Raw genomic sequence first — 23,894 nt, 5'->3', positions numbered from 1 at the left:
AGCATATTACTTCTATTTGAACAGATAAGTTACAGGGATCAGTCTACGATCATCTCTGGGTCTGTTTAGGCAGTCTTGCACTCAGTATGGTAAAACCAAGGGTGTGTTAGGACAGTTTTGTACTCAGTATGGTAAACCCGTGGGGGTAAAGCCGTGGTTTGCTGTATGGGAAGAAGCTGCCCAGGGCATTTGGATAGGCCAAAAGAAATCTGTCATAGTTGTATAGTTTGATCTATGTTACAGTTTCACAGATGAAAACTTTAGGTTGTTTATGTAGTTCACAGAATATGTGTCTGTGACATGTGTCTGTCCATGTGTGGGCATCTCCCTCCACCCTCAGTCACGTGTGGTTTATTTCTTGTTGTTTGCGTAGGTGTGAAATGCGTAGGTCAAGCCTTGATCTCTACGTCCCAGATCTGTCAATAAACACACACAAACACACACACACACACAAACACACACACGCTACAGGTCAGCAAGGGGAGAGGGCTGGCCTCAGGTAAACCAGTGTGTGTAACATTAATACCTGACCCATATCCATGTGTTTGTTACTGTCTTTTCAACACCTTTTACTGTCTGTGAAAATGATTCCAACAATCCTAAAACTGATCAATAAAGAAATTATAAACATTACAATAAAAATCACACATATTTCCGAACATCATTCACCCATTAGAATGTTTAATAACAGAAAATCAAAACCTGACAGATATTGCTATGACATTAAAGAACTGCATTAGAAATGCAAACCACAGTTGCTCAGATAGTACATGATGTTTAATTGTAAATTGTAAATTTGTAATTGCAAATCGTATTGTAAATTGCAAATAGTAACTGTTAATGTCTTTTTCAAAAACAGTAAAATCCATTCCTTTGATCTAAATCACTGGTTACACAGAGAGAACCCTGCTGGGCCCTGAGTTCTCCGTTCTGGACGCAGAATGAACTGGGAGAATGTTGTGAGGGTACAGTAAAAACAGTTAAGACTCATTCAAACACCTCTCTCACCCCACCCACTGGACAGCAACATAACCAGTATACCCTCCCAGTATACCAGTCAGTGCTGCTAATGGATCCTGCCCTTGTGTGCTTTGATTTCACACACGCAGAGACACAGAGAACCAGAGAATGTCACCCTGTAGACTGTGGACTTCCATGCATATGTCAAATAGCATGTTCTAGAACCCTCTCTCTCTTGTCCCATCAGTAAACATTTTTTCCTCCCTCATTCGCTGTGTTCTCTCAGAGAGAGAGGCACCTGTCCAGAGGACGTTACCAGATCACCTGTCAGGAGGTTAATCTGTCCACTCGCTAAAGCAGCTTACCGAACCTTATCAGATCAGCTGCTGGTTATTTGCTTTAGGGCAACAAAAATATCTGAGGAAAGTTGTCCTCTTTACCCCCCTACCCCCCCTCGTTTATCGGGTATGCCCCAGTTCCTACCCTTCTCTCTGGGGTCTTTACGACTCAAACATCCTCCGTTTTTTAAGGGTTGCACATTTAACCACCCCGTTAAAGCCCTCCGCCTATCCTTTACAGAGGGAAGTTTTATCCATCTGTGTAACAGTCACTGGAGAAGCTTTGGTGATTGGCTATGTAGACCTCAACATTTCAGACCATACACATGTACAGTACACAGGCCATAATCAACACTATACATACCACTTTCCTCTGCCGTGTCTGTGGTTTGTGACAAATTTAAAATGTGACAGCCCTGATGAGTTTGGCCCTGTTAACATTCACTCTGTGTGCGTGTGCGTGTGTGTGTTTTGTGGGTCATCCCCCGCGGACTGAGACCGGGCAGTTGTTAGGACAGCCGTGTGCTGGGATGGACAAACACCTTGTAAAAGGCGTAATCGTCTAATACCTCTGTTTATCCCACAGGATCAAACAAACCTCCTGCGGAGTTCCCAGAATGCAGCGTTCCTTGATCTCTGCCTCGTACATCCCCAAAGCAAACAGAACGACACGTTTCAGGGTTTGTTCTCATTAGACATCGGCTACATTTTTATTCAGGTTCAAAGAATTAACAGTCACTAAACACAAGACACAGAAAAAAAGAAAAATATTTTTATAGTAAAATCCATTGTTTACAAGAAATTAAATTACATAATTGAGTCAACTGTAATTTTTTTTTTTTTTTTACAAAAAAGGATACAAGAAATTAAAGTAATAATACTACACTATTTACAAGTTTACCAACCCAGTGTTGAGTGTATGTATGTTGGAGTAAAGAAGAGTTAGTTTCTATTCGTGGACATGGGAAGTACCTGTTCTCAGAAACAGCACAGGTCTTAAAAACACAGGCATCCCCCAACAGCCTGGGGAAACAGTCAAAAATGAGCCCTTAGTAGAGGGCAGGGGTCAAAGTTCAAGGTTTAACTGCCCCTCCAAATGTCCATCTCAGCTCTGGGGGTCTGTGGGGAGTGAGGGGGGGGTTGTAACCGGATCCCCTTCCTCCCTGCCATCCACACGTTCTGGAGTCTCCTCCTCTCCCTCCGTAAAGCACAGGTGTGCGTGTTCAGCGCAATAAAAGCACCGCGCTACCTGGCGCTACCTGGCGTTACCTGGCCTTTCCTCTGGAGCTTACGTAGTCTCTCTCTAAACTTCCACTCGTCTATATTCAGTACGGCCATTAGCATTAGTTTAACAGCTGAGAAGCTAAAAGACCTACGCGTGTCTGCAATGTGTGTCCTGTGTGCGTTTTCTGGGCGATGACTAATATACGCAGGTGATCTAAGTGTGGGCTAAGAGCAGGTGGCCTGTAATGTTGAACCTGAAACACAAATACTTTCAGCTATGCCCTGAACGTGACATAGACTACATACTGGGAACGGCTGGAACCAGTAACTTGCAACGGTTTCATTAATCAGATTCAGTTATAAGTGATTTAAACAAATCATAATGATAATCATAATGATAACAATTACAACAATGACAACATTGATAAAAAAAAGGTTTATAGTATAATGTCTTGATCAATAAGAACTAATTACTGCCTCTTTCTGGGTTCTTCTGCCTTACCCTCTGCATGCTTCAATTCAAAACTTCATCCATCTGCAGTGGTGAACACCAAAGGATTTAACCTTTATGACTGTCCCCTTCTCTTTTCCCATTTCCCTCTCTCTGTCTCTGCCTCTCGTTTGTTGAAAATGACAGATGTGTCATTTTTGTCCTGCACAGTAATTTTATTTTCAGTTGACTGATTTTACTAAAAAGTAATTTTTTTTCATTTGAATTCCAAAAAAAAGAAAAGAAAAGAAAAGAGAGACAGAATAATAAGAAGAAAATAAGTGGTCAGAAGAATGGCTTGTTTTGTTCAGCTGCTTAAGGGTGACTGCCATGTGAAGACAGTATGTAGAGAAGGATGGGTTCACCCTTTTGAGTGTTGGTTTTTCCAAAAGTTACTTCCTCACTCCTAGCCTTTAGTAGTTTTTCTTAAATAACTGTGTCCTTAGGCATGTTCACTGGGGCGTCCAAGCCTGGTTTCTGTATAGCTGCTTTGTGACAATGTCTATCATAGAAAGCACTATTAAAATAAAACTGAACTGAAAACGCTACTGTCTCTTAGACTCCTCACCATTACACACCCATTAAGTCTCCAGTTTGCCTAGACAGAACAATTCAAATATTGAAAAACAGAAATGAACAATTTTGATATGATATAATTTAAAAGTGCCCTTGCAAATATACTGAAACACACAAATGGACCAATTAAACTCATTTTTTCACCCTGCCACCAACTGGTTAATTTGTTGTTTTTTCACTTTACAGTAGATTGATGTTTTTTTTTTTAATTGTGTGTGTATGTTAGCGTGTACACGAAGGTGTGCGTGTGTGAATGTTAGTGTTTGCTTGACAGGCGACGGTATTTCTCTGGATCTCAGCCGCAGGTGGGCGTGACCACAGTCCATGTGGGCGGAGCATGTTCAGCTTGCCGAAGCAGCACCCTGTTCCTCCGCCCCTTCTTCCACCTGATTGGTTTTGCCCATGGCCCTCATCTTCGCCATGATGTCAGTGAAAGTCTCCTTGACAGTTTTTTCCAGGATCCATCCTTCACTCTCACTCTCCGGATCCTCTGGGTTGGCCAATGAGGAGAAGGCAGTGTTCACATACTGTAGACCCACCATCACCAACACCTTACAGAGAAAGAGAGAGAGAGAGCGAGAGAGAGAGAGAGAGAGAGAGAGAGAGAGAGAGAGAACCCTGTCAGGTGCCTGGTCACACCTAAAGACAGGCACAACTCAAACCAAAGTACATGCGTGCATAGGGAACCCATCCCAGTAACTGAGAGGAAACTGCCCAGAAACAGAGAAAACGCCCAGTAACTGGGAAACTGTATAGTGATAGGGCTGTGAATCGTGTCATATGAGCGTGATATCTGTGTCAATGTGTCACTGAAGATACAAATTTTGAGCTGCTCTGCATAAGTCCAGCAGTCGTGGCCTAATGGTTAAAGAAGTAGGTTTGTGACTGAAGGACCACCGGTTTGATCCCATGACCTGCAGGAAAAACATCCATGGCTGAAGTGCCCTTGGGCAAGGCACTTAACCCCCAACTGCTCATGTTCCTAGTGGTTGTGTCTGCTCACTACTGGTGTGTAAGGATGGGTTAAATGCAGTGGTCAGATTCACTACTCACAGTTTGTGTCTAATCATGGGGATTTAATCTTTAATAAATGTTCTGTGTCATACTCTAGGAAGTCAGTAGATCATGACAAGCTGGCCACTTAGATCTGAACTCAAATGAACCATTTGAGTCATCAACTGTGGAAAACAGAGAGCAGATTTTATCTTGTTATATCTTAGAGCATATGCCCTCATTCACATGGCAGTCACCTTTGGTAAAAAATTAAACCGACTCTGAATTGATTTCAGGTGTAGTTATTTCAAGTGAGAATCTGATTGGTCAGGCAGAACCTGCTTATTCACAGTATCCAGGAAGACGAGCTAAAAACCCCATGCTATCTTTGATCCCCTGTGAATCTCCTGTGTCAGGGCACTCTCTGTGCCGACTTAATCTGGGATATTTCAGGATCAAGGTCCATTTCCTTCCCACCGCTTCACATAAGCCAAACGGACTCAACTCCCCATTGCTGGGGTAACGACATTTTCATGACTGTTAGAATTCGACCACCTCATTGTGATGTCATTGAAGGACATCTGTAACATTCGTGGTGTTCTAAAAACGTCATAACACCATGATGTAAATGTATTTATTACAGAATTAGCTGGAATCACTCCAGTTTTCACTCCATTTAGAGAGCGTCATCCATAAGGGATCTATGACAGGGTCAACACCAACCTAATCTTTGCAAGAGTAAAAACAAAAACAAATACGGTTGTGACAGGCTTAGCATGCTAGCTGACGTCAATTAGCGCAAAACTCAACTGGCCGATATCAGCCTGTTGGTGGCTAACTGTAACCTGTTCACATGTTTTAAAAAGGAAAGGCAAGTCCCCCCACCCCACCCCACCCCACTTACTGCCATAGCTAATACGTTTTGGTGTAAAATCTTGATCATCAAATTAGTCTCGCCAGCCTCTAGTGGACCAGTATGTTGGCCAACACACTGTTGAAGGTGAAGCCAAAAAAAAGCATTGTTCCAAAGTATAGACAGGCTCAGTTATATTTTAAAAGTATTTCCAAACATCTCTGCTTGTATAAACTTGCTGACATTAAACCATATTTAGCATGCCACCAGCTTATTTTTACACAGCGATACTGACTTGGCAGCAAATGAAGCCAAGATATGATGAACTGCGTAGCTGAGATTACAGATGTATGATCTTTTTTAAAGGGACACTCGGTATTGTGGTGTGCGCGGTAATTATGACAAACCCAAACGTTTGGCAAGTGTCTGCAGCAGGCATGTGGCTATTGGCTGACAACCAGTAACCAGCTGGCAAAGGTTTTCCGTGGTGGAAAATATAAACATGGATGCGAGCTGTTTACGGGAAGACGGGCCGGGAATGTCGGACACGTTTCCAGATGATGTCACTTTTGGTGATTGAGATCGAGCTAAAACCACAGAGTTACGGGGGGGGAAACAAACTGTGGAAAAGGCTTCAGTGTTTTTCTGGCAGGGGAGAAGAACATTACACTCTGCTTAAGCTGGTCAGGGATTAAACCTCTGGCCTGACAAAACTCCAGGAGGAGAGTTAACCATTTGCAGAAAAAGCAATTCCTAACAAAGAAAGGGCTTTAGATTTTACACACAGAAATTAGCCCCTTGAAACTCTTATTTAGTGAATCTGTGCAGGTCAAACCTGGACAGTTTCATAAAGGTCCCAGGCCCAGGTTTTCAACAATTCTCCTTCAATTTCCACTCTGGTCAGATGGGGATAACAAAATGCGACCAAACCCACATCTGACTGTAACTTCTGTATAGTGTAGCTTCACCTGAATTCAAAGATTTAGAAGTTTTAAAAGTCACCAAGAACATACCTGTGACGATAACGTCAAGGAGACGTTCTTACGGTTGTCCAGCAAAGAACCTTCAGGGAAACCCAACTCGGGATCAGGGTCCCAATCGTCTCCCGAGAAGAATCCCCATTACTGTTCTTAATTTTCTCTCCTCAGAAGTGACCAAATATGCACACTTTGCACCTCCATATACTATACTATTCAACCAGCTGTGGGTTTAGGCTCTTATCAGAGGTCAGTTTTTCTCTCACACCAGGATTAATAGGGGTGAGTGGTCTAAGATTATAGATATTGAAGGCCTGACTCTGAATTGACAATATACTGTCGGTGGGCCTCACCTCAAGTACAGTAACCAGCAGCACCAATATTCCGATGGTCCCCATGAGTCCTCCATAGTAAGACACCAGGGCGTCACGGCAACCCCGCTTCCAGATGTTCAGCTCCTCGGTGTAGTGGTCGTAGCTGTAGTGGGCTGAGTTATTGGTCATCTGGTGCTGGATGCAAGGCCGAGGGGAGCTGGGGTTGCAGCAGCTGAAAGGAACCCCATCCAGCAGGTATCTGCCATCCACGTTACTGCTGATCCGACTGCACACAACAAAAAATAAACATGTTGTGTGTGTAGAGATAGTGCTGAAATGGTTCAGTCCATAGCGCTCTGTCATAACACTGTCACTGTAATCGTTGGCCACTGTTGGAATATGTATTTGGTATGTTCTAGTTCGGTGGAGCATTTGGTTATTTGAGTTTGAGTGTTTTTTTATTGTCCCCACCATCAAAAGACATTGTATTATTATGTATTGCTGTTATTATTACGTATTTTTGACGTATTAATTATTTTCCCTCAAATTGCTCAAAACAGGTATGCCACGTGGTCATGTTGGAAATTAATCAGATATGCCATGGACCCACATGTTGTCACTGGACACACACACACAGTGTAGAGTTAGTCAGATGTTAGACACTTAAATAAAGTTATTATGGAGAAGAAGAAGCGTCACTGTTAAATCTCAAATGACAATAAGCCTTTTCGTGCGGACTGCTGAAAGGGGTGGTCAGTTCCCAGAGAACGTAATCTGATACGTGTAGAAAAAACACTATGGGATAACATCTCTGTTCTCTACATTAGTACGTTAATGCTTGCGCTGACGTCTCTTAGGTCAAGCTCCTCCGTCAGAGCCCTGTCAACAAGAGAGCTTGTCCCCGGTCCACGTCAGAGCCGGCATTAATGAAAGCAACCAAACGCAGGTCCAGCATGATTTTCTCTGTTTATTGGATGAATGACTTTAATGGTGCGAAACCACTCTTTTATCAATGTAATACAGGTTGTAGCAGAGAAATAACAACTTTTTTTAGCTTGCACACACTGGCTGCTATTATCTGAAACCACATAGAATAGTGCTAATAAGAAACTTGTAAGATTTAAAAGGAATATTTGATTATTTGTTGGCGCATGTTCTTCTCAAATGCTGGCTTTCATTCTTAGATTCACACTGAAGCGCCATTCATCGTTTGGTAAATATGCCCTATCAAATTACCTACTCCTCAAATCCTCAAATTTGTTTAAGTAAAGGTTTGATTGGTTGGAAAGGTTTTGATGCTGCTGGAAAGAAATCAGGAGTCAACAGTCAATTCCTCCTTCTATCAAAACACAGAGAAATCCTGATCGACTCAAAGACCGGTTGGCGATGCCAGTGACTTTAGCGTCTATTCTCAGCCGATTGGCCAGGCCTTGACATTATTAGAGGGGACAGTAAGCTCCAAAGGATGGGGAAATGTGATCCAAGAAGATTAGCCACTAAGCCTGGACTGGCTCACACGCTTGATACCACTTACACTGCAAACTAACCCTCTAATTCACTCCCACCCTCACAGCTCCGAGTGCCCACCCACTGCAAAAAGACCACTTGCACTTCAGCGTATGAGCAATCCAACTTGTATAAGAACTTTAACCAGGAATTCCTAGATTAAACGGTAACTGGGCAGATAATTATGTCTACAAGTACATTACCCCAGATTATGTAAACGTTGTGTGCGAAATCACACCATAACATCAACTCCTAGTGCTTTACTTTCACAATCATATTATGTAACTTTCTCCACTGTTTAGAGATGAGATACCAAGTCCGTCTCTTTTTCTCTGTATATATAAATACATTTAGCACTTTGTCATCTGAAACACAAGCTGTCCTAACTACCTCAACCCCAGGTGTAACAGCAACCAGGTACTCACTCTTTGACCTCCTTAGAGCTGAAGTCCAGGTACCGGTTGCTTATCCACTGGATCTCAAACCAATCCTTGTAGTCGTTGTTCCCACAGCAACGGAACTCCATCTGCATGAGGTCCAACGTCCTCTTCATGTAACAGCGGCCGGGCGTGTCTGTGTCTTTGTAGTACTTCATGCCGTTTTTCAGACCCTCTGCCAGGGTGAACTGCAAGGGGATCCGCATGGCGAAGCACAGCAACCCCGTCACGAAGAGGAGCACGTTGAAGATCAAGCAACAGATGAGGAAGGGCTTCAGCATCGACTTCCACTTGGCGAACTTGGAGGTGTCTAAGGAGTCGTAACAGATCTTCCCGCCGAAGGCATTGATCCCGCAGGTTAGCAGCCCGACGCCGATGAGCAGGTTGGGCATGAAATGGCTCTCGTTATTGTCCATCAGTTCGCTCCTCTTCCTCAGTTCGATCTTGAAGAACATGCCCATGCTGAAGACCAGCACTCCGGCCATCACGGAAAACCAGTACATCAGCCACAGCATCTGGGCCAGCTTCACCCGTTTCTTCAGGTCAAACTTTACCTTCATGAGAGCCATCGTTCACTGCTTATTTATCACTTCCACAAACAGGAAAAAAAAATTCCAAGGTTTACTGGTGCTGTTCAAAAAGGTTGAAGAGCCCTAAATTGTAGGTCCAAAAAAAAAAACAACCAAGGCTTGAATTATTGTACTTTACAGAACCTCAGGTGGCGGGAGCTGGTGTGCGCATTCAGGCAGTTGAAGGTAATCCATTCCCATAGAGCAACTGGTGATAAGTTATATTAATGATCTTCTTCACACCCATAATAGAGAAAATCCAAGCTTGAGTGTAAAAAGAGATAAATATTTACCTATCCTTTTACCATTAAGGAAAAGGTTTTTTTCATTAAAAAAAAAATAATTTAAACCTGCGGCATGGACAGGAACTGATGTTAATCGTGATGTCCCTTTTCCTGCAAAAGGAGGAGGATAGCCAAGGATTCGAATGATTAAACCCAAAGTTTCAATACGTCATCGTAAACCCTGCTAATCACCCTTATCTTGTTAGGAGAAATCCCTCACCAGCAGATGAGCCTATCAGTAAGCTTCTGTCACATTGTCTGATTGGCTCAACGGCTCACGTGGTCCAGTTAGCGACAGTTAACAGAGACTAGAAACCAGGGACCCAAAGAGGACTTAACACCACGGCTCTTCCGCTCTGAAGGTCTCGGAGTCCATCAGAATCAGGACATTCAAACAGGCAAAACACAGTATTGTTCATAGAGGATCTGTTAAACCCCTCAAAGAGAGTCAAAGTTCACCAAAGCACTGGATTTACTCCATAACACAACAAGCAGCCAATACGCAGTCGCCTTCCTGACCCATATTGGGTCACCAATTACATAGTTATGAAGAAATTCAGAAATGCTTGGACTCCTAAGGATCAAGGAAAGCTCCCTGCTCTAAACTTTACAGGAAAGGTCTGACTGGGCGGCCCGCCGGCCAATCAGAAATTGATGTTCACCACTGAGCATCACTGACATGTACACATTTCACAAGTAGTTATGCTGTCATAATCTTGTAATTACCTATTCAGTCTATTTCATAAAACACAGTCAATTAGTATGAATAGACCCATGAATGGGATATACTTTTTTGTTATTTGAAATGCAAACAAATCAAGGCCTTGCATACACTGTGATACTACAGTTAGCATCGAAGGTTCAAGAAGATACAACTTGACCACAGAGAGGACTACTTTTAATTCACAAATCTAGTCCACCACTTGGATCTATTCTGTTTGCTGTATATTTGTTGTTAAAAACTAAAAATATGTGGTATTGAGAAAAACAAACAGAAAAGGCATGGCAAAGGGCCTGGGCAGATTTTGATCCAAATCCAGTGGGAATGGATAAAACAGATTACTGCACCTAACAGAACAGCCTCATGCTACCAGTTATTAAGGGTTTCCTGGGAAACATGTGCTGTTGTAAACCGTTTTGCAGGAGAGTCCTCAGCATCACTGGAGCCTTTCCATCTCTGGCCCTTAGCCTCAGCAACCTGGAAATTCAGACATCAGCAGAGGGAAATGCAGGTTCAGTTCAGAGCAACAGCTCACATTTAACGAGATATGCCACAGGGAACATTCTAGACTGGAGTGTAAACAGTGACCATGCCAATGTTAATGTTTGGAGTACATGAACTGAGAAGAAAAGTTCAGTGCAATTTCCAACAGCTAGGCCCAGATTTGTCTCTGACAATGCTATTGCATCTCTTGATGAAAGTGTGGTTGTGAAGAACTAGGATCTGGCACAATTTTTTTTTTGTTAAATACAATGGTTGTAAGAAGTTTTAGATATTATTGTCAATTTACTGTAAGGTTTATTACAGGAAATTTTACATGTTTTTCATAGATTTTTGAGTATTGATCAGTCATATTAAATTCATGCTGAATTTAACCTTATTAAATATTCATGGCACATTTGTAAAAATAGACTATTCATGTAATACCAGTTTGAGTTTAAGTGATAAATCAAGATTCTGAGGCAATACATCAAAACTCTCCCGTTGTTGTTTTTTTTTTAAACTCATGTCAAGTTGTACACAATATAAATGATAAGTTTCCAGTCATAGCATTGCATTCACATTGTACAGTGTGTAATGTAGATTTAAGACTAAAGCTCTGTGGGCGTTTGTTGATACCTTTTATATCAACGTTATATTCACATGTTAATATAGTGTCTGAAGGCGATGAATGCAGATGTAGTGATTAAAGTGGATGTGAGTGACAAAGCTTTGACACACAAAGGCAACCAAAAGGAACAGATTCTTAAGTTTATTAAAACATTTTGGCCAATCAGTGTTGTGAGGCAATCATGAGTTCTGTGACAACAAGAAGAGTGGTACTACATATGATGACAACAAGGCTGTTAGACTGAGGGGGCTTACATTGGCCGATACAGGGTCATTAACTTCACTCAGAGGAATTAACATTATCCTCCAGTTATTCAGACGGCACTGCAATTTCCCAGGCATCTGTTCTCACGGCCTCAGGAATAACAGACCAGTTGGGAGAGGGTGTATTGGCAGCTAGCCAGTTAAAATCATCCACCTGGGACCAGTTGTTCCTCTCCCTGTCCAGTCCAGATACTATAAAATCATCATCCATCCCAGGATAGGTCCAGGTAAAAGGTGCAAACGCTACGTTCTGACAGTCCTCGATAATCGCCCTGCTCGTGACATGCAGGTAAATCTTCGTGTCAGTGGTGTTGTGAGTTCGTAACTGCTGACAGGGGAAAGAAAGGGTGCAGCCTGAACACTGGTCAACGAACACGGAGCTCGACACCGGCCCGCAAAGGATCTGACAGTTACGGACGTTCTTGATGTGAAGAGTGCTCGGGGAGCCGTAGAGTGTCACCTTGCAGTTCGTCAAATGAGAGAGAAGTACATCCCGTTGTTGGATCTCATCCGCCTTCTTAGTCAACACTTTAGAATCCGCATTGGAAAATCCGCACATGTCAGCGCTAATTGCAGCCTCTAGGACGCTGCCGACCACACTATCAGATTTGGACTTTTCTGTAGCGGCTGTGGACTGTGTGGTCTCTGTGTTTTTAGCGGCTCCAGCCTGACGAGATCGGAAGGCAAATTTCTTTTTAGGCAGTGCGACATCCCTCTTCTCCGCGAGCGAACTCTGGAGCTTTTGAACTGATGCTTGGGCTTGCCTCAGCTCATACGACGTGAGAAACATCATGCTATCGTTGAGGAATTTTTGAAGCTGCTGTATTTTGTGCGTCACCTCCTCTAAAGTTTTACAAGCGGCGTCCCGGTCCGTCCCTGGGCACGTATTGATAAGATGTTCAATTGCCGCCTTCTCGGAGTTGAAAGTAGCTGAGAAGAAATCGCTCTTTTCCTCCGAGACAGTTTGACTTTCTTTAGCATCTTTCCGGCGTTCAGCCTCCTCCAGCCTCGCCTGATCTCTTCGGAGCAATCTTTCAGGAATTTTTACTGTGTCACTCAGACCAGTATCACCATTCCCTGCACCGACTTCCATGTTCCACTTCAATACAGCAGGGCAGGAAGTAAACAGACTGTTCGCTTGCTTGGAACAAGAAACTCGGTGCTGATTGGTCAAAACCACGGGGCCCCTGCAAGCTTTGCGTTTTTTCATTGGTTGATGAAATACCGTTACCCTCACGTGTTTGACATATGTGTACGTGATGATGTAAAATGCACTGTAAAACGATAAATGAATAGGGTTTGCTGAGTGATCTGCAATTTTATTATCAAGGAGATGTTTGAACTTCTAATAAAGTGAAAACGATATGTCCAAGGCGTTACACTGGCCGACTTCCTTTTTACCGATTAAAAAAAGGGGGGAAAATTGGAGAATAACGGGCCTTTCTGAAATACGCTGGATGTATTGTTCTCCAGACAGCACTACACATCTCGCAGTTATGATTTTTAAAGATTTTTAAACATTATCTGTCATCCCTTAGTCAGTAGAATATCTCTTAGATTACGTGAAAAAGCTGAAAATGTTTACAGTATTTACAATCAAAGGAAGTAACCTCAATCCATCAGTTAGTCAGTACTATCTGGTTACATTTGGTAGGTTTAACACCTCGAATACACTGGGTGGTGTACATATATCTGCATCTTGAACTCACAGACAGTGAACCTGATGGAGGAGTGAAAAAAGAAGACTCTCAGTTACAAATGTAGTCAGTCTCCACATTTACTTTCGGTTGACTCGATGTCTGGCAGTCTTACCAATACTAGGAACACACTGAATGTGTTTAACAGCATGGGAACTGATGATATTGTTAAATATGATCAGTAGACTCAAACAAGAGATCAAAACTGGCTTTACGGATACACACATCACAGGAGGTTTAGCCTTGTACGACGAATGCAATTGTTGAAAAGCTCTTAAGTGTTCCCCTTAGCACACAGTTTTGTTAAACAACCTGCAATTCCCTTTCAGAAAACTAAAACTAGGGCATAAATGTATGGTAATGTGTTGTTCACTAAGACAGTGATCCCAAATACACCTCAAAATCAACACAAAATCAGCAGATTGACTACCTAAACTGCTGTTCTGCAGTGGGCCACTCAGTTTACAGGGTTACACCTGGCTAAACAAACAAACAAACAAACAAAAAAAAGTACTCCACAAGCACAGATCAGATGAACTAAGACAACGTGGAAGACTTAAAAAGAAAAATCACATATATTGAGAAAACTGTTACATCGTTTGGTTATACTCTTTTCATTATTATTTGTGCATGTTTTTTTAATGTTCTTAGTAACTAAAATACATCACACTGTTTCAAATATTTATTTAATATTGTCCTAAATCAAGGGTATGAATATTTTTGGCGAATACTGGATTTATCCATTGCTGTCTAAATCCACCTCACAGATTAAATGCCTTTCGTTGCCCTTTCTTGAATCCATTCATTCAAGGTTCCAAATAATTTACTGCCAGTTTTAATGGGTGATGCTCCTGTTTGTGATGTTAATTGCCAGATGTTCGTGTGTGGTCGCTAATGATCGGCACCCCGCCCTCTGTCGTAAAAGCAATCCCATATTCCTAGTTCTACAAGTTGTCAAAAGAGATGATAACATGATGTCAATTTCACTGACTAAATCCTTTAGATTAACATATTATACACATTACATATTATCCTGACTCTACGTTAATTTAAGTCTTCGTTGTTAAGCACATGTCAAGTTTTACAGCTCCTCGCACGATTTCAAAACTATCTTGTTTTGGATGCAGTTGGATGTGGTTTCCCCAGGGTTGCAGATGCTGCCTTCCGCTGGAGCGGCACTGCTTCACCGGCCCGTGCAGAGATGGCGAGGAAACCCCGTTGACAAGGCACTGCTTTTTCATGACGGTGAGTTTCCCTTTGAGTGTATTATAATTTTGTGATAAAAATTTCAAGGAAAAACACACACACACAACCTCCTTCCTCCCCTTCCTTCGGGGAGGGAAGAGTGAGCGTTGAGAGAAAAATCTATCTGAGACAGAGCAAGGACAGTGAGAAAAATATATGAGTGGGAGAGGTAGAAGAAGAAGGAGGAGGAGGAGGAGGAGGGGGAGCAAATTAAAAGTTGCCAAATGGAGATATTGGGTTTCAAGAGGAGTGAGACAGGAGCAAGGGTTTGCCTCTTTTTCAGTCGTCTTTATGTTATGCAAATTGAAATAAATATTTATAGTTCGACAAGGTTTAACCCGCTAGGTCTGTCGACGAATTCTATCCGTTTGTAAATAGGTATGGAAACGTCCACGAAGCTAGCTATCTTAGCCAGCTAATAGAGAAGGCCAGTATCCAGCAACAGCAAGGAGGAGAAAATGCTAAGATATATTAGCCAGCTAAGTTGTTTTTTGAAAACGTCAGTTTCGCCGTACAGACGCCAACTTTAGAACTTATCCGATCAGCTACCCGAGAGAATTGTGACGGTTGGCAGGCTGTAGAGATGAGCTAGACAAATGGTTGCCTCAGAAGCCCCGTTCTTTCTCGGCAGAAAAGAGACTGTCAGCGACAAAAAAGGGAGCTGGGAGGCACTTTCAAGTCTTGTGCTATTTTCAAGTCATCTGCCTTCATCATTCTGCTGATTCGATTTAATTTTGGGCACAAAAATGTGGACAAAAAGCTCCGTGATACGTATACTGCGAACGAAGTCCAGAAGGGAACGCAAGCTAATTTAGTCTGAATAGCAGGTTCCAAACTAATGACCAAGCCTTTCGTTTCCCTTTTTGTCGAAATCTTGAGAATGTCGCCTGCTATTTCGACGGGTTAAATGGCTTTAAAACTGTCGCAGGATGTTGCTTACATATGCTCCCGTGCTCGTCTGATGAAAGGCAAAGAAACAAAGCTTGTAACAGAGGAAGGAAAAGAAATTTATATCTCCTCCCTTATTTGGCAGGCTTAGTTAGCTTACTATCCTAACTGACAAATCGTTTATAGAACTCGCCTGCAAGATAAATATTACAGGACCCATTAAACGACAGCTTTTAGGGGCTAGTGAAACATATGGTTTCAATATCAGATATCTTCATCCAACAAGAGAGCAAAAGAGAGGATGTCGATGACAATTGCGTGTATCGTTTTTATATCCTAGCTGTAATAAACAACGGGGAACTAAATCGGCTTAGAACATGGACAGGTAGTTAGCTAAGTATTGAGTAAGGTTAGTGTATTAGCTTAGGCGATGTTGCCGAGTTAGCCATATAAACTCATTTAGTATGCAGCGTAGAGTTAGCCAGCCCGAAAGAACAAAAGAACCGAACTAAACGTTTGATTTTTTTTCTATCTTTTTTTTTTTTTTTTTTTTTTTACATCTAAACCAGGGCGACGTTTCACTGATTTTTTTCTTGCATTATCTGTAGATGTACTGTATGGTCAAATAAAGAATTAAAATATAAGTCTTGGGATTCCTTTGTTGATAAAACAACCAAGTCGTACAAGCCCATACACAGGCTCCGTAGGGCTGAATGCCTCAGCTCGCCGATTCACTCAGTGTCACTTAATATCAGTTTTGCTTCGACTTGTTTTCCTGCATGAACACTGCAAGCATTACTGCTCAGTTGTAATCTTTAATGTTTGCCGGTGTCTTGGGAATTAATGAAACGAATTGCCCCCCTCAAAGACAGTTCCACAAACTCTTATTATGAGTTGCATTCAGGCAGGTGACATTTGTATTTCGGTCGTTTGTTGGGAAATTTCACTTATTCCATTTTTTTTATTTTTCCATCGTTTAAAAAATGGTTTGAATGCGCCTAAAACGTGTGTAATAAACATTCCTTACTGGACTGGGCTACCCGTTAGCTTGTTTTATCATTGCCTCTGTCTCAGGCTTGTAAGAATGGCGCAGTTACGAACACCAGCCGCCATTTTACAGTCATTCGTCAGACCACACGCACATTGTGTATGCATACACATCTAAAGAAAAATACACATTTCAACAATCCAGTTATATCCATACAATGAATGGATGTCCCTTATATTGCAAAATATTAATGTTAATTCTGAAAATATACATTTGTTTTACGTTGTATGCATTGGTAAATAGTTTTGCATAAACCTGAAACCTATTAAATCTGAATACATATGTGATCAAATGGTTATTCTGACATAATTATACAAGTACTGAGTATTCTGCAAGACTGTTATTGTTTCTCTGAGTTTTACTGTATCGGCTTTTAGTATTTGTAGACTAGTGGTCACGTCTCTTGCTGATGTTGCTTACAATAGCACCACACTCTGGCCTTGGTCATTAAGTAGCCTGTCTTGGCCCAATGTATAAAAGCCGAATGTAAACTTTATATAACCATGATGGCTTGTCCATAGTACGCCCCATGCTGCTGCTCTAATTTTCACATGTAAAGAGTATTTGATTACTTCATATAGAAGTACTAATGTATCCAGAAAAACCTTACTCACTGAAACTCCTTCAGAATTCAGAATTGAGACAATCACATGGGAGGTCAGGGAGAAATGTGCATGTTTGTTCTTTTGTGTGTGTTGTGGTCTTGCCGAGATCAAAACAAAAAAAAAAACTTCATATAGCTGACAAATCTTACCATCGATTTTGCGTCGGTGTTAAAATGTATGCTCTTACACAGTATAATTCGAGGGAAAGTCTTGAGTTGAAGTTGGCTATCTGGGCTGTTGATTAAATTAGTCTGTTGTATATCATTTGAAAGTGTTTGAGTTTATCATTTGTTCGTCACCGTGGAGATTTGTATGATAAATAGGTCTTCTGCCTCAGGTGTCATGGATGATGAGGACGATTGCCGTCTTCTGGATTTTATAGGGTAGGTAACTCAGCTCAGTATAACATTTCAGATATGAAGTTCCTCTTTTGCGTGCTGTGGATTAAAATCAGTGCACTCCCACCTTGCTAACCTTTTCACCTGCGTTATTGTTTTACCCAACAAAAACAGAGACGTGCAGGCCTTTGATGACTATTTTCATGGTTCCAGTAACAAGTCGGTAAGTGCGTCGGCCATCAGTGCTGTCGATTGCGTGGTGTTTTGCGCTGAATGTGTTACTAATGTCAGGATCTCGTTACAACGACAGATAGAAGAGGACGACGTGACAAATGCAGCCTGTGGGTCTGCCAGCAACTTCTTTACCAGCAACACTGTGAGTATTTACTCATTTCCTACCCCCGAATCTCAGCACTTCACCGCAAATGCTTCCTTAATGAAGGAGGAACTTGCAGGGACGTGAAAACACCTTTTCCACTGTAAAGTTTATTGACATAGACATGCGTCCTTTTACGTAATGGTTACACGCATAGACGCCCATTGCAGTGTGGAGGTGGATGAACTCGGTTCTCTGGGTTGTGTCCTCACAGGATGACTCTTCTTCTGGGTTAAAGGAGAGCCATAATCATCTGGGAGGGTTTGATGAAGCTGGTGGGGCGGGGCTTCAACTCTCCAACAGCCTGCAGTTCATTGAGGATGAACTTAAGGGAGGAGCGTCCCCTGGCGGGGTGGAGCTTGGTGGTGAGGAGCAACCTTTCGACATCCTCCAGAAATCCCTGCTGGAGGCCGACATCACCGAGCAGACGCTTGCCCAAGAGGCTCTGCTGGACTCTCAGCCTCCTGTAGCCCCCACCATCACCACCACCACTACTTTCCCCCAGCAGCTGGTCTCGTCTGGTTTTACTGGAGTCTCTGGGGCAGGTGTGGTGACCCCATTGTCCCTCGCAGGGGCTCAACCTCAGGCTTTTCTTCAGCAGGTGCCCCAGCTGCCAAACGGACCCACTGGACACATCCAAGTGGTGGGCTCCTTTAACAGCGGCACCCCTTCCATGATGACCATCAACAGCCTGGAGCGTCCCCAGATCGTCCTCAGACCCAGTGGGAACGCTGTAACAAGTGCTAGTGGACAAGGGGCTGTGTTTGCCCCGCCTACGTCCGGCCAGGTGACAATGCCCTTTAAGAGTTGTGGGACGCCCATACCGGTCCAGAACATTATCATTCAGAGGGGCGCGGTACCGCAGGCCCTGATCCGGCCCATACAGCCAAAGCCCCTTCAGACTGCTGGACACACGGTGTACAACATTAGCAATTTGGGGCTTCAGCCTAACACGGCCTCTACCACCCCTGCTGCTGCAAACCCAGCTGGTGCGGGCTACACGGCCAACGGCTCTTCTCAGACTGCCCAACAGGTGAAGGTGGTGAATCCAGGTAGCAGCATTGTGGTTCATTCGCCTTTAGGGCAACAGGGACACAGCCAGCCAGCACAGTCCAGTTTACCCCAAGGACAGTTCTTACTGCCCAACAGCCTGGCTCTGGCCACGGGCACTCCTGTTCATGGGCTCCAGGCAGTCAACGGGCAGGTCGTACAGACCAGCGTGGCCCAGGGGGACACGACCTCTGCCAGCACCACCACCTACTCAATCCTAGCCAATCAGAATACGGCGGTGCAGCTTATCGCCGGGCAGAACTTCGCGGCTGCCGGGGGACAGCTGATCGTGAAGCAGGGTGTGGTCGGCGGGAGCCAGATTGGGCAGAACTCCCCCACAGCGGTAATGCAGGTTTCCCAGAGGCCTGGTGTCGCTCCCAAAGTCTGGACCGGACTCCACGCCAGCTCATCACCCGGTCCCAGCCCCGCCCAGGCCACGCCCGCTCAGAGTCGCCTCGCTGTGGTCGGTTCAGGGGCTCAGGGTTTAACGGCCCGACAACCCGTATCTGTCGGACCGGGACAGCGCCTGGTTCTTCCCGTGGCACAGACTGGCGCTGCCTCCTCACAGATGGGGATCCAAGAACTTCAGTTTGAAATGCAGTCTGCTCCTCTGAGTCAGGTGAGGTCTCCGTCCATACCATGCATCTCCTTCATTCTCTTTCGGTCTGTAATGAAATCTTAACGCATCTTTTCCGTGACTGTTTAGGACCCCGCGTCTGCAGCGCAGAAAGGACAGCTGGTCAGTCTTCTCGGTACCAAAGGTACGATGTGTTTTTCAACATTTCCAGTTTTTGTCATGGTGCATTTATGGGTTTTCTGAAATTCTAAAGTTCCTTGCCCTGTTTTGATTTCTCACAGCTGTGAAAACTCCGATTCCCTCTAACCAGGAGCCTTCTCTCACCACGAACACGCAGGTACATCAGAAACTCGGGCGTGATGACTGTTTAATGTCCTGTGCTCTCTTCTCTCCTGTATTTTAATGAAGAGGTGATTATCATATTCAGTTGCTTTTTTTTTTTTTTTTGCATTTTCTTCACAGCTGAACTCACAGAAGAGACCTGCACCACAGCAACTCACCAGAGGAGGAATGTGAGTGACTGACCGAAATTCTCAAACCGCCCTCGCTCACCATTCACCCTCAGTCAAAAATCACTCTCGTTCTCCAACCACCCTCATTCTCAAACCGCCCTCGCTCACAAATCACTCTCATTCTCAAATCACCCTCATTCTCAAACCACCCTCAGTCTCAAACCACTCTCACTCTCAAATCCAGGGTTGCCCAACACTGGGGAAATCAGAATGGAGGGTTTGAATAATTATGGAAATGACGTCTGGTTTCTGCACTGGTGGTGCTGAGGCGGGGGTTTCCGTTCAGAGGGCACTGTGTGTTTCTCACTGTCCTCGTGTGCATTTCCAGGGTCCTCCAGCAGCTGAGAAAGGAGCACAGCGCCGTGCTCTCCCCCGATCGCTCCCCTTTCACATCACTTAACGACGTCATGGAGAGACTGCTCCCCTACCACGTGTTCCAGGGCGCCCCGCCAGGCCAGGACGATTTTACCAAAGGTGAGATTTCTGTCTGTTGTTTTTTTTTTATTATTTTTTCTTTACCCCAGTAGAACTTGTCACTGTGTCCTTTTTGCCACTCTGATGATTTAACAGAAAACTTTTGTTGTTGTTGTTTGTTTGTTTGTTTGCTTGTTTTTAAACACGGCTGTGTTTTTGATTCTTTCAGTGGATGAGGAGTTTGTTTGTTTGTTTGTTTTTAAACACGGCTGTGTTTTTGATGCTTTCAGTGGATGAGGAGTTTGTTTGTTTGTTTTTTAAACACAGCTGTGTTTTTGATGCTTTCAGTGGATGAGGAGTTTGTTTGTTTGTTTGTTTGTTTGTTTTTTAAACACGGCTGTGTTTTTTATTCTTTCAGTGGATGAGGAGTTTGTTTGTTTGTTTGTTTTTTAAACAGGGCTGTGTTTTTGATGCTTTCAGTGGATGAGGAGTTTGATTGTTTGTTTGTTTGTTTTTTAAACACGGCTGTGTTTTTGATGCTTTCAGTGGATGAGGAGTTTGAAGTTGTTGCAGCGAACGTGCTGAAGAGAACCCAAGCCATGGTGAACAAATACCGTCGCCTGCTCTTCTCCGAGGCAGAGGTGAGTCTCTCGTGAAATGCCACTGCAGACGCAGGACAGAGAGAGCAGAGCAGCAGTTTGTTTAAACGTTTTGGTGTCGGTGCTCTGCTCTTCCCGCTCTGTGAGCTGGACCCACCAGCGGCGGTGAACCGGGAGTTGATGTTCTTTAGAACTCGGCCTTTCTGATGACTCTCTGTCATCAGTGTTCTGTGTGTCTTAGGTGGCTGTGTCCTAACGCACTAAACGCGGCCGGGACGGTACATGCAGGCCTAAAAGGACAGATTTTACTCAGATAATTTCTCTAGTAATTCTGGATCGTTCCTCAGGACTGAGGTAGGTTAGATTGGTGCTGGAGCAGAATCTTGCTGGAGTATGGCCGTCCATTTCCAGAACTGCTCGCCCAGGCCCCAGATCAAAACCTGTCGGTCAGATACAGCATGTGTAAACACACCCCAGATGTGTGACTGGTGAATCCACACATGTGTGCTTGTTGAGCTGTTCGCTAAACCCTGTCTCTCGCCTCCTCTACCTTTTTGACAGCGGTTGAGCCTGTCGTCAGAGATGGTGATGATCGACAAGACGTTTAACCAGGAGGAGCGGAGTAACCTGACCCAGGACAAGCGAATGGCACTAGTGGACCCAGGTAAAGTCCAGCCCTCAGAATCAGAACCATGTGCTGTGCAGTCAGAACCAGGGAACGGAGACACTGGACTGTGACAAATGAATAATGATTTATTTATTCTCTTAAATGAACAGACAGTGGAGTGAAGTTTTGAATGTTTGAATTGGTAACGTGGATGCTCATCGTGTTTGCTGTGTCCTTTGACGCCACAGTTATTGATTTTATTGATTTTATTTAACCAAGAGATTTTTCTCTCGCCTCAGACGGCTTTCTGGAGGATTTCTGCTGCGCGCCCAAGCCGATGGTTCCGAGCCCAGGAGCTGTGGATCCGTCCACCCAGGGATCTTCCCTGGGAGGCCCGGCATCGTTGCCCAGCTACGCAGGTCGACACGCAGAGAGAGGAGTGGAGAGGAGGGATGGCATTTCTGAGCCAGCGTACAGGACAGAAACCCGCCCTGGGTGCCAGGACCCAGGTGGGGGCGGCGGGGGGCAGGGGGTGTCTCTGGGGGGATATGAAAATGTCACCGTCAACAGCATCCTGGACATAAAGAGGAACCAGAGATCCAACGTCAGCAGCCACCAGCACAATCTCCACGCGCCTGCCGGCCAATCACAACACAGCTCTTCTCAGCCCTACCTTTCACAACCTCTGGGGAGAGGCCTCGAACAGCCCCTCCCACCGGAACACGGCCAGACCTCGTTGGCTGACACGGACTCTGTGCTTGAGGCTGCAGTGAATAGCATATTAGAATGTTAGAAGGTGCCATGTCATGCGTTTTTTGTTTGTTTTTTTTCTGGGTTTGTTCATGATGTTACCCCATTTCTTGTCTGCACCATTTTATTCTCCAGTAGAGAGAGAGAGAGCGACAGAGAGAAAAAAGAGAGAGGGGGAGAGAGAGCAGGGGAGGCAGAAGAAGGTAATGATCTTAATGATGAAGATACTGAAGGTTTGATAATGATATTCTAATGTGCCTGTTGTTGTCCTGGTAACGTTTACATGAGGAGGCCTTGTTTGACACTGCTCCACAGAGGGCGCATCTGCAGTCTCACACACACGCACACACACACGTACATGTGTCTGCGGATGATACATACGTGTTAACATACAGCGCTTTAGTTGTGAAGTCTGGAAAGTCTGAGTTTGGCATTATTGATATCTGTAGCTCTTACATGTAAACTGAATAATTGCATAGTCTGTTTTTTTAGTCTGCCTGTGTCAGCAGCTCCCTGTTAAAGTGGTTTTCTTTTAGGTTTTCTTTTTCTTTTTTTTTTTGGTTTAGTTTTGTTTTGTTTGCAATGGACTCTGTGTAAATGTACACGTAACGCAAGGCATAGATTCTGACCAAGTAAGGCACGCAGACGCAAGAGAGGTTCACCTCCTGTTGTGTTGAGAGCATACACCAGGCTCTATCTATGCCTTTTTTTCCCTTTATTTTCGGAATGTTCTTTTGTACCTTAAAGGTATGTGCCCAGAGCCCCGCACCCCCTCTCCCCCTTTTCCGCAGACACAGCAGAGGGGGGAAAAAAGATAATACTCCTCAGATTGAGGGGAATATGTTACAACATGTCTATATTATTGTCATTTAAGTCATTTATCTAAATGATAGTTTTACTTTTGTTATGTTATGTTCTTTTCTTGTTGTTGAGAGAGAGGGAGAAGGACTCGGTAGTGTACGATGTGGGTGGAGATGACACAGACGGCACAGGAATGCTTTGAGTGACAGTTGTGTATTTGTCCATTGTTGCTGCTGCCCCCTGCTGGTCAGGCTGTAGTGCTGCAGTGACAGTTGATCTATGCCTCCCTGGTGGCAGCTAACATTTTGCACACATGAGCACGCCACAAACACCTCTCAAAAAACAAAGCAAAACAAAGAAAAAAAAACAAAAAACAGCCTAATTCAACAGCGTGCTGCGCTAGCTCTCTCCTCTGGTCTGTCTTTTCTGCAGGTACAGAGCAGGCAGGAATCGCACAGGTGGAATTAGATTTCACCAAGTTTGTTTACTTAGTCATTCCCTGAAGTACTCAGATATATGGAGCATTAGAAGTGACTGAGAGCAGGTTTCAAGACTTGTGATTGGCTGTTATAGGGTAGACTGACCTGCCCACCTTTAGTTCATACACCACCCAGAAATCAAAGGGAGGAGACTTAAACAGTCTGTAGTGTGGGCCCCCCCCTGGGCTTGTCCCGTCAGTTTGATAATCATGGGGAGTGTTACCAGTGTAAAGTAGCATATTGATGAAGATGACTGATGAAGGTGGAGTGACGGATGGGTGTTGTCGTCTTG

The 23,894-nt window shown here is 43.9% G+C and overlaps 3 protein-coding genes across 3 annotated transcripts; 1 reads left to right on the top strand and 2 right to left on the bottom strand.

The window, feature by feature from the left end:
* Nucleotides 1-3,929: 3,929 nt before the first annotated feature.
* Nucleotides 3,930-9,237, bottom strand: prph2a (peripherin 2a (retinal degeneration, slow)). Its single transcript, XM_030775674.1, has 3 exons — nucleotides 8,657-9,237; nucleotides 6,765-7,011; nucleotides 3,930-4,139 (listed from the first exon to the last, which is right to left on the bottom strand). The coding sequence occupies exons 1-3, from the start codon at nucleotides 9,235-9,237 to the stop codon at nucleotides 3,930-3,932; spliced, it is 1,038 nt and encodes a 345-aa protein (XP_030631534.1).
* Nucleotides 9,238-11,541: 2,304 nt separating this feature from the next.
* Nucleotides 11,542-12,710, bottom strand: tbcc (tubulin folding cofactor C). Its single transcript, XM_030775497.1, has one exon. The coding sequence runs from the start codon at nucleotides 12,707-12,709 to the stop codon at nucleotides 11,663-11,665; it is 1,047 nt and encodes a 348-aa protein (XP_030631357.1). The 5' UTR covers nucleotide 12,710; the 3' UTR covers nucleotides 11,542-11,662.
* A 1,757-nt stretch (nucleotides 12,711-14,467) lies between these two features.
* bicral (BICRA like chromatin remodeling complex associated protein) lies at nucleotides 14,468-22,638 on the top strand. Its single transcript, XM_030774472.1, has 12 exons — nucleotides 14,468-14,558; nucleotides 17,437-17,482; nucleotides 17,612-17,660; nucleotides 17,748-17,813; nucleotides 18,028-19,482; nucleotides 19,570-19,624; nucleotides 19,722-19,777; nucleotides 19,903-19,952; nucleotides 20,281-20,426; nucleotides 20,913-21,007; nucleotides 21,527-21,629; nucleotides 21,872-22,638. Exons 1-12 carry the CDS (start codon nucleotides 14,468-14,470, stop codon nucleotides 22,363-22,365), a joined length of 2,706 nt encoding a protein of 901 aa, XP_030630332.1. The 3' UTR covers nucleotides 22,366-22,638.
* Nucleotides 22,639-23,894: the final 1,256 nt, after the last annotated feature.

Source organism: Chanos chanos, chromosome 5 (genome assembly GCF_902362185.1).
Source record: "Chanos chanos chromosome 5, fChaCha1.1, whole genome shotgun sequence".
NCBI lineage: Eukaryota > Metazoa > Chordata > Actinopteri > Gonorynchiformes > Chanidae > Chanos > Chanos chanos.
Note: the sequence above shows the minus strand (reverse complement) of the source record. Positions and strands in the feature narration are given on the sequence as shown.

Excerpts from the sequence above, each read along its gene's own strand:
- tbcc (XM_030775497.1), bottom strand. The coding sequence starts at position 12,709 with ATGGAAGTCGGTGCAGGGAATGGTGATACTGGTCTGAGTGACACAGTA.
- prph2a (XM_030775674.1), bottom strand. The coding sequence starts at position 9,237 with ATGGCTCTCATGAAGGTAAAGTTTGACCTGAAGAAACGGGTGAAGCTG. Across the intron at positions 7,012-8,656 it reads AGCTCTAAGGAGGTCAAAGA|TCGGATCAGCAGTAACGTGG; the intron begins GTGAGTACCTGG and ends TGTTGTGTGCAG. Across the intron at positions 4,140-6,764 it reads TGCTGGTTACTGTACTTGAG|GTGTTGGTGATGGTGGGTCT; the intron begins GTGAGGCCCACC and ends TTTCTCTGTAAG.
- bicral (XM_030774472.1), top strand. The coding sequence starts at position 14,468 with ATGCTGCCTTCCGCTGGAGCGGCACTGCTTCACCGGCCCGTGCAGAGA. Across the intron at positions 19,625-19,721 it reads CAGTCTTCTCGGTACCAAAG|CTGTGAAAACTCCGATTCCC; the intron begins GTACGATGTGTT and ends GATTTCTCACAG. Across the intron at positions 21,008-21,526 it reads TGCTCTTCTCCGAGGCAGAG|CGGTTGAGCCTGTCGTCAGA; the intron begins GTGAGTCTCTCG and ends CCTTTTTGACAG.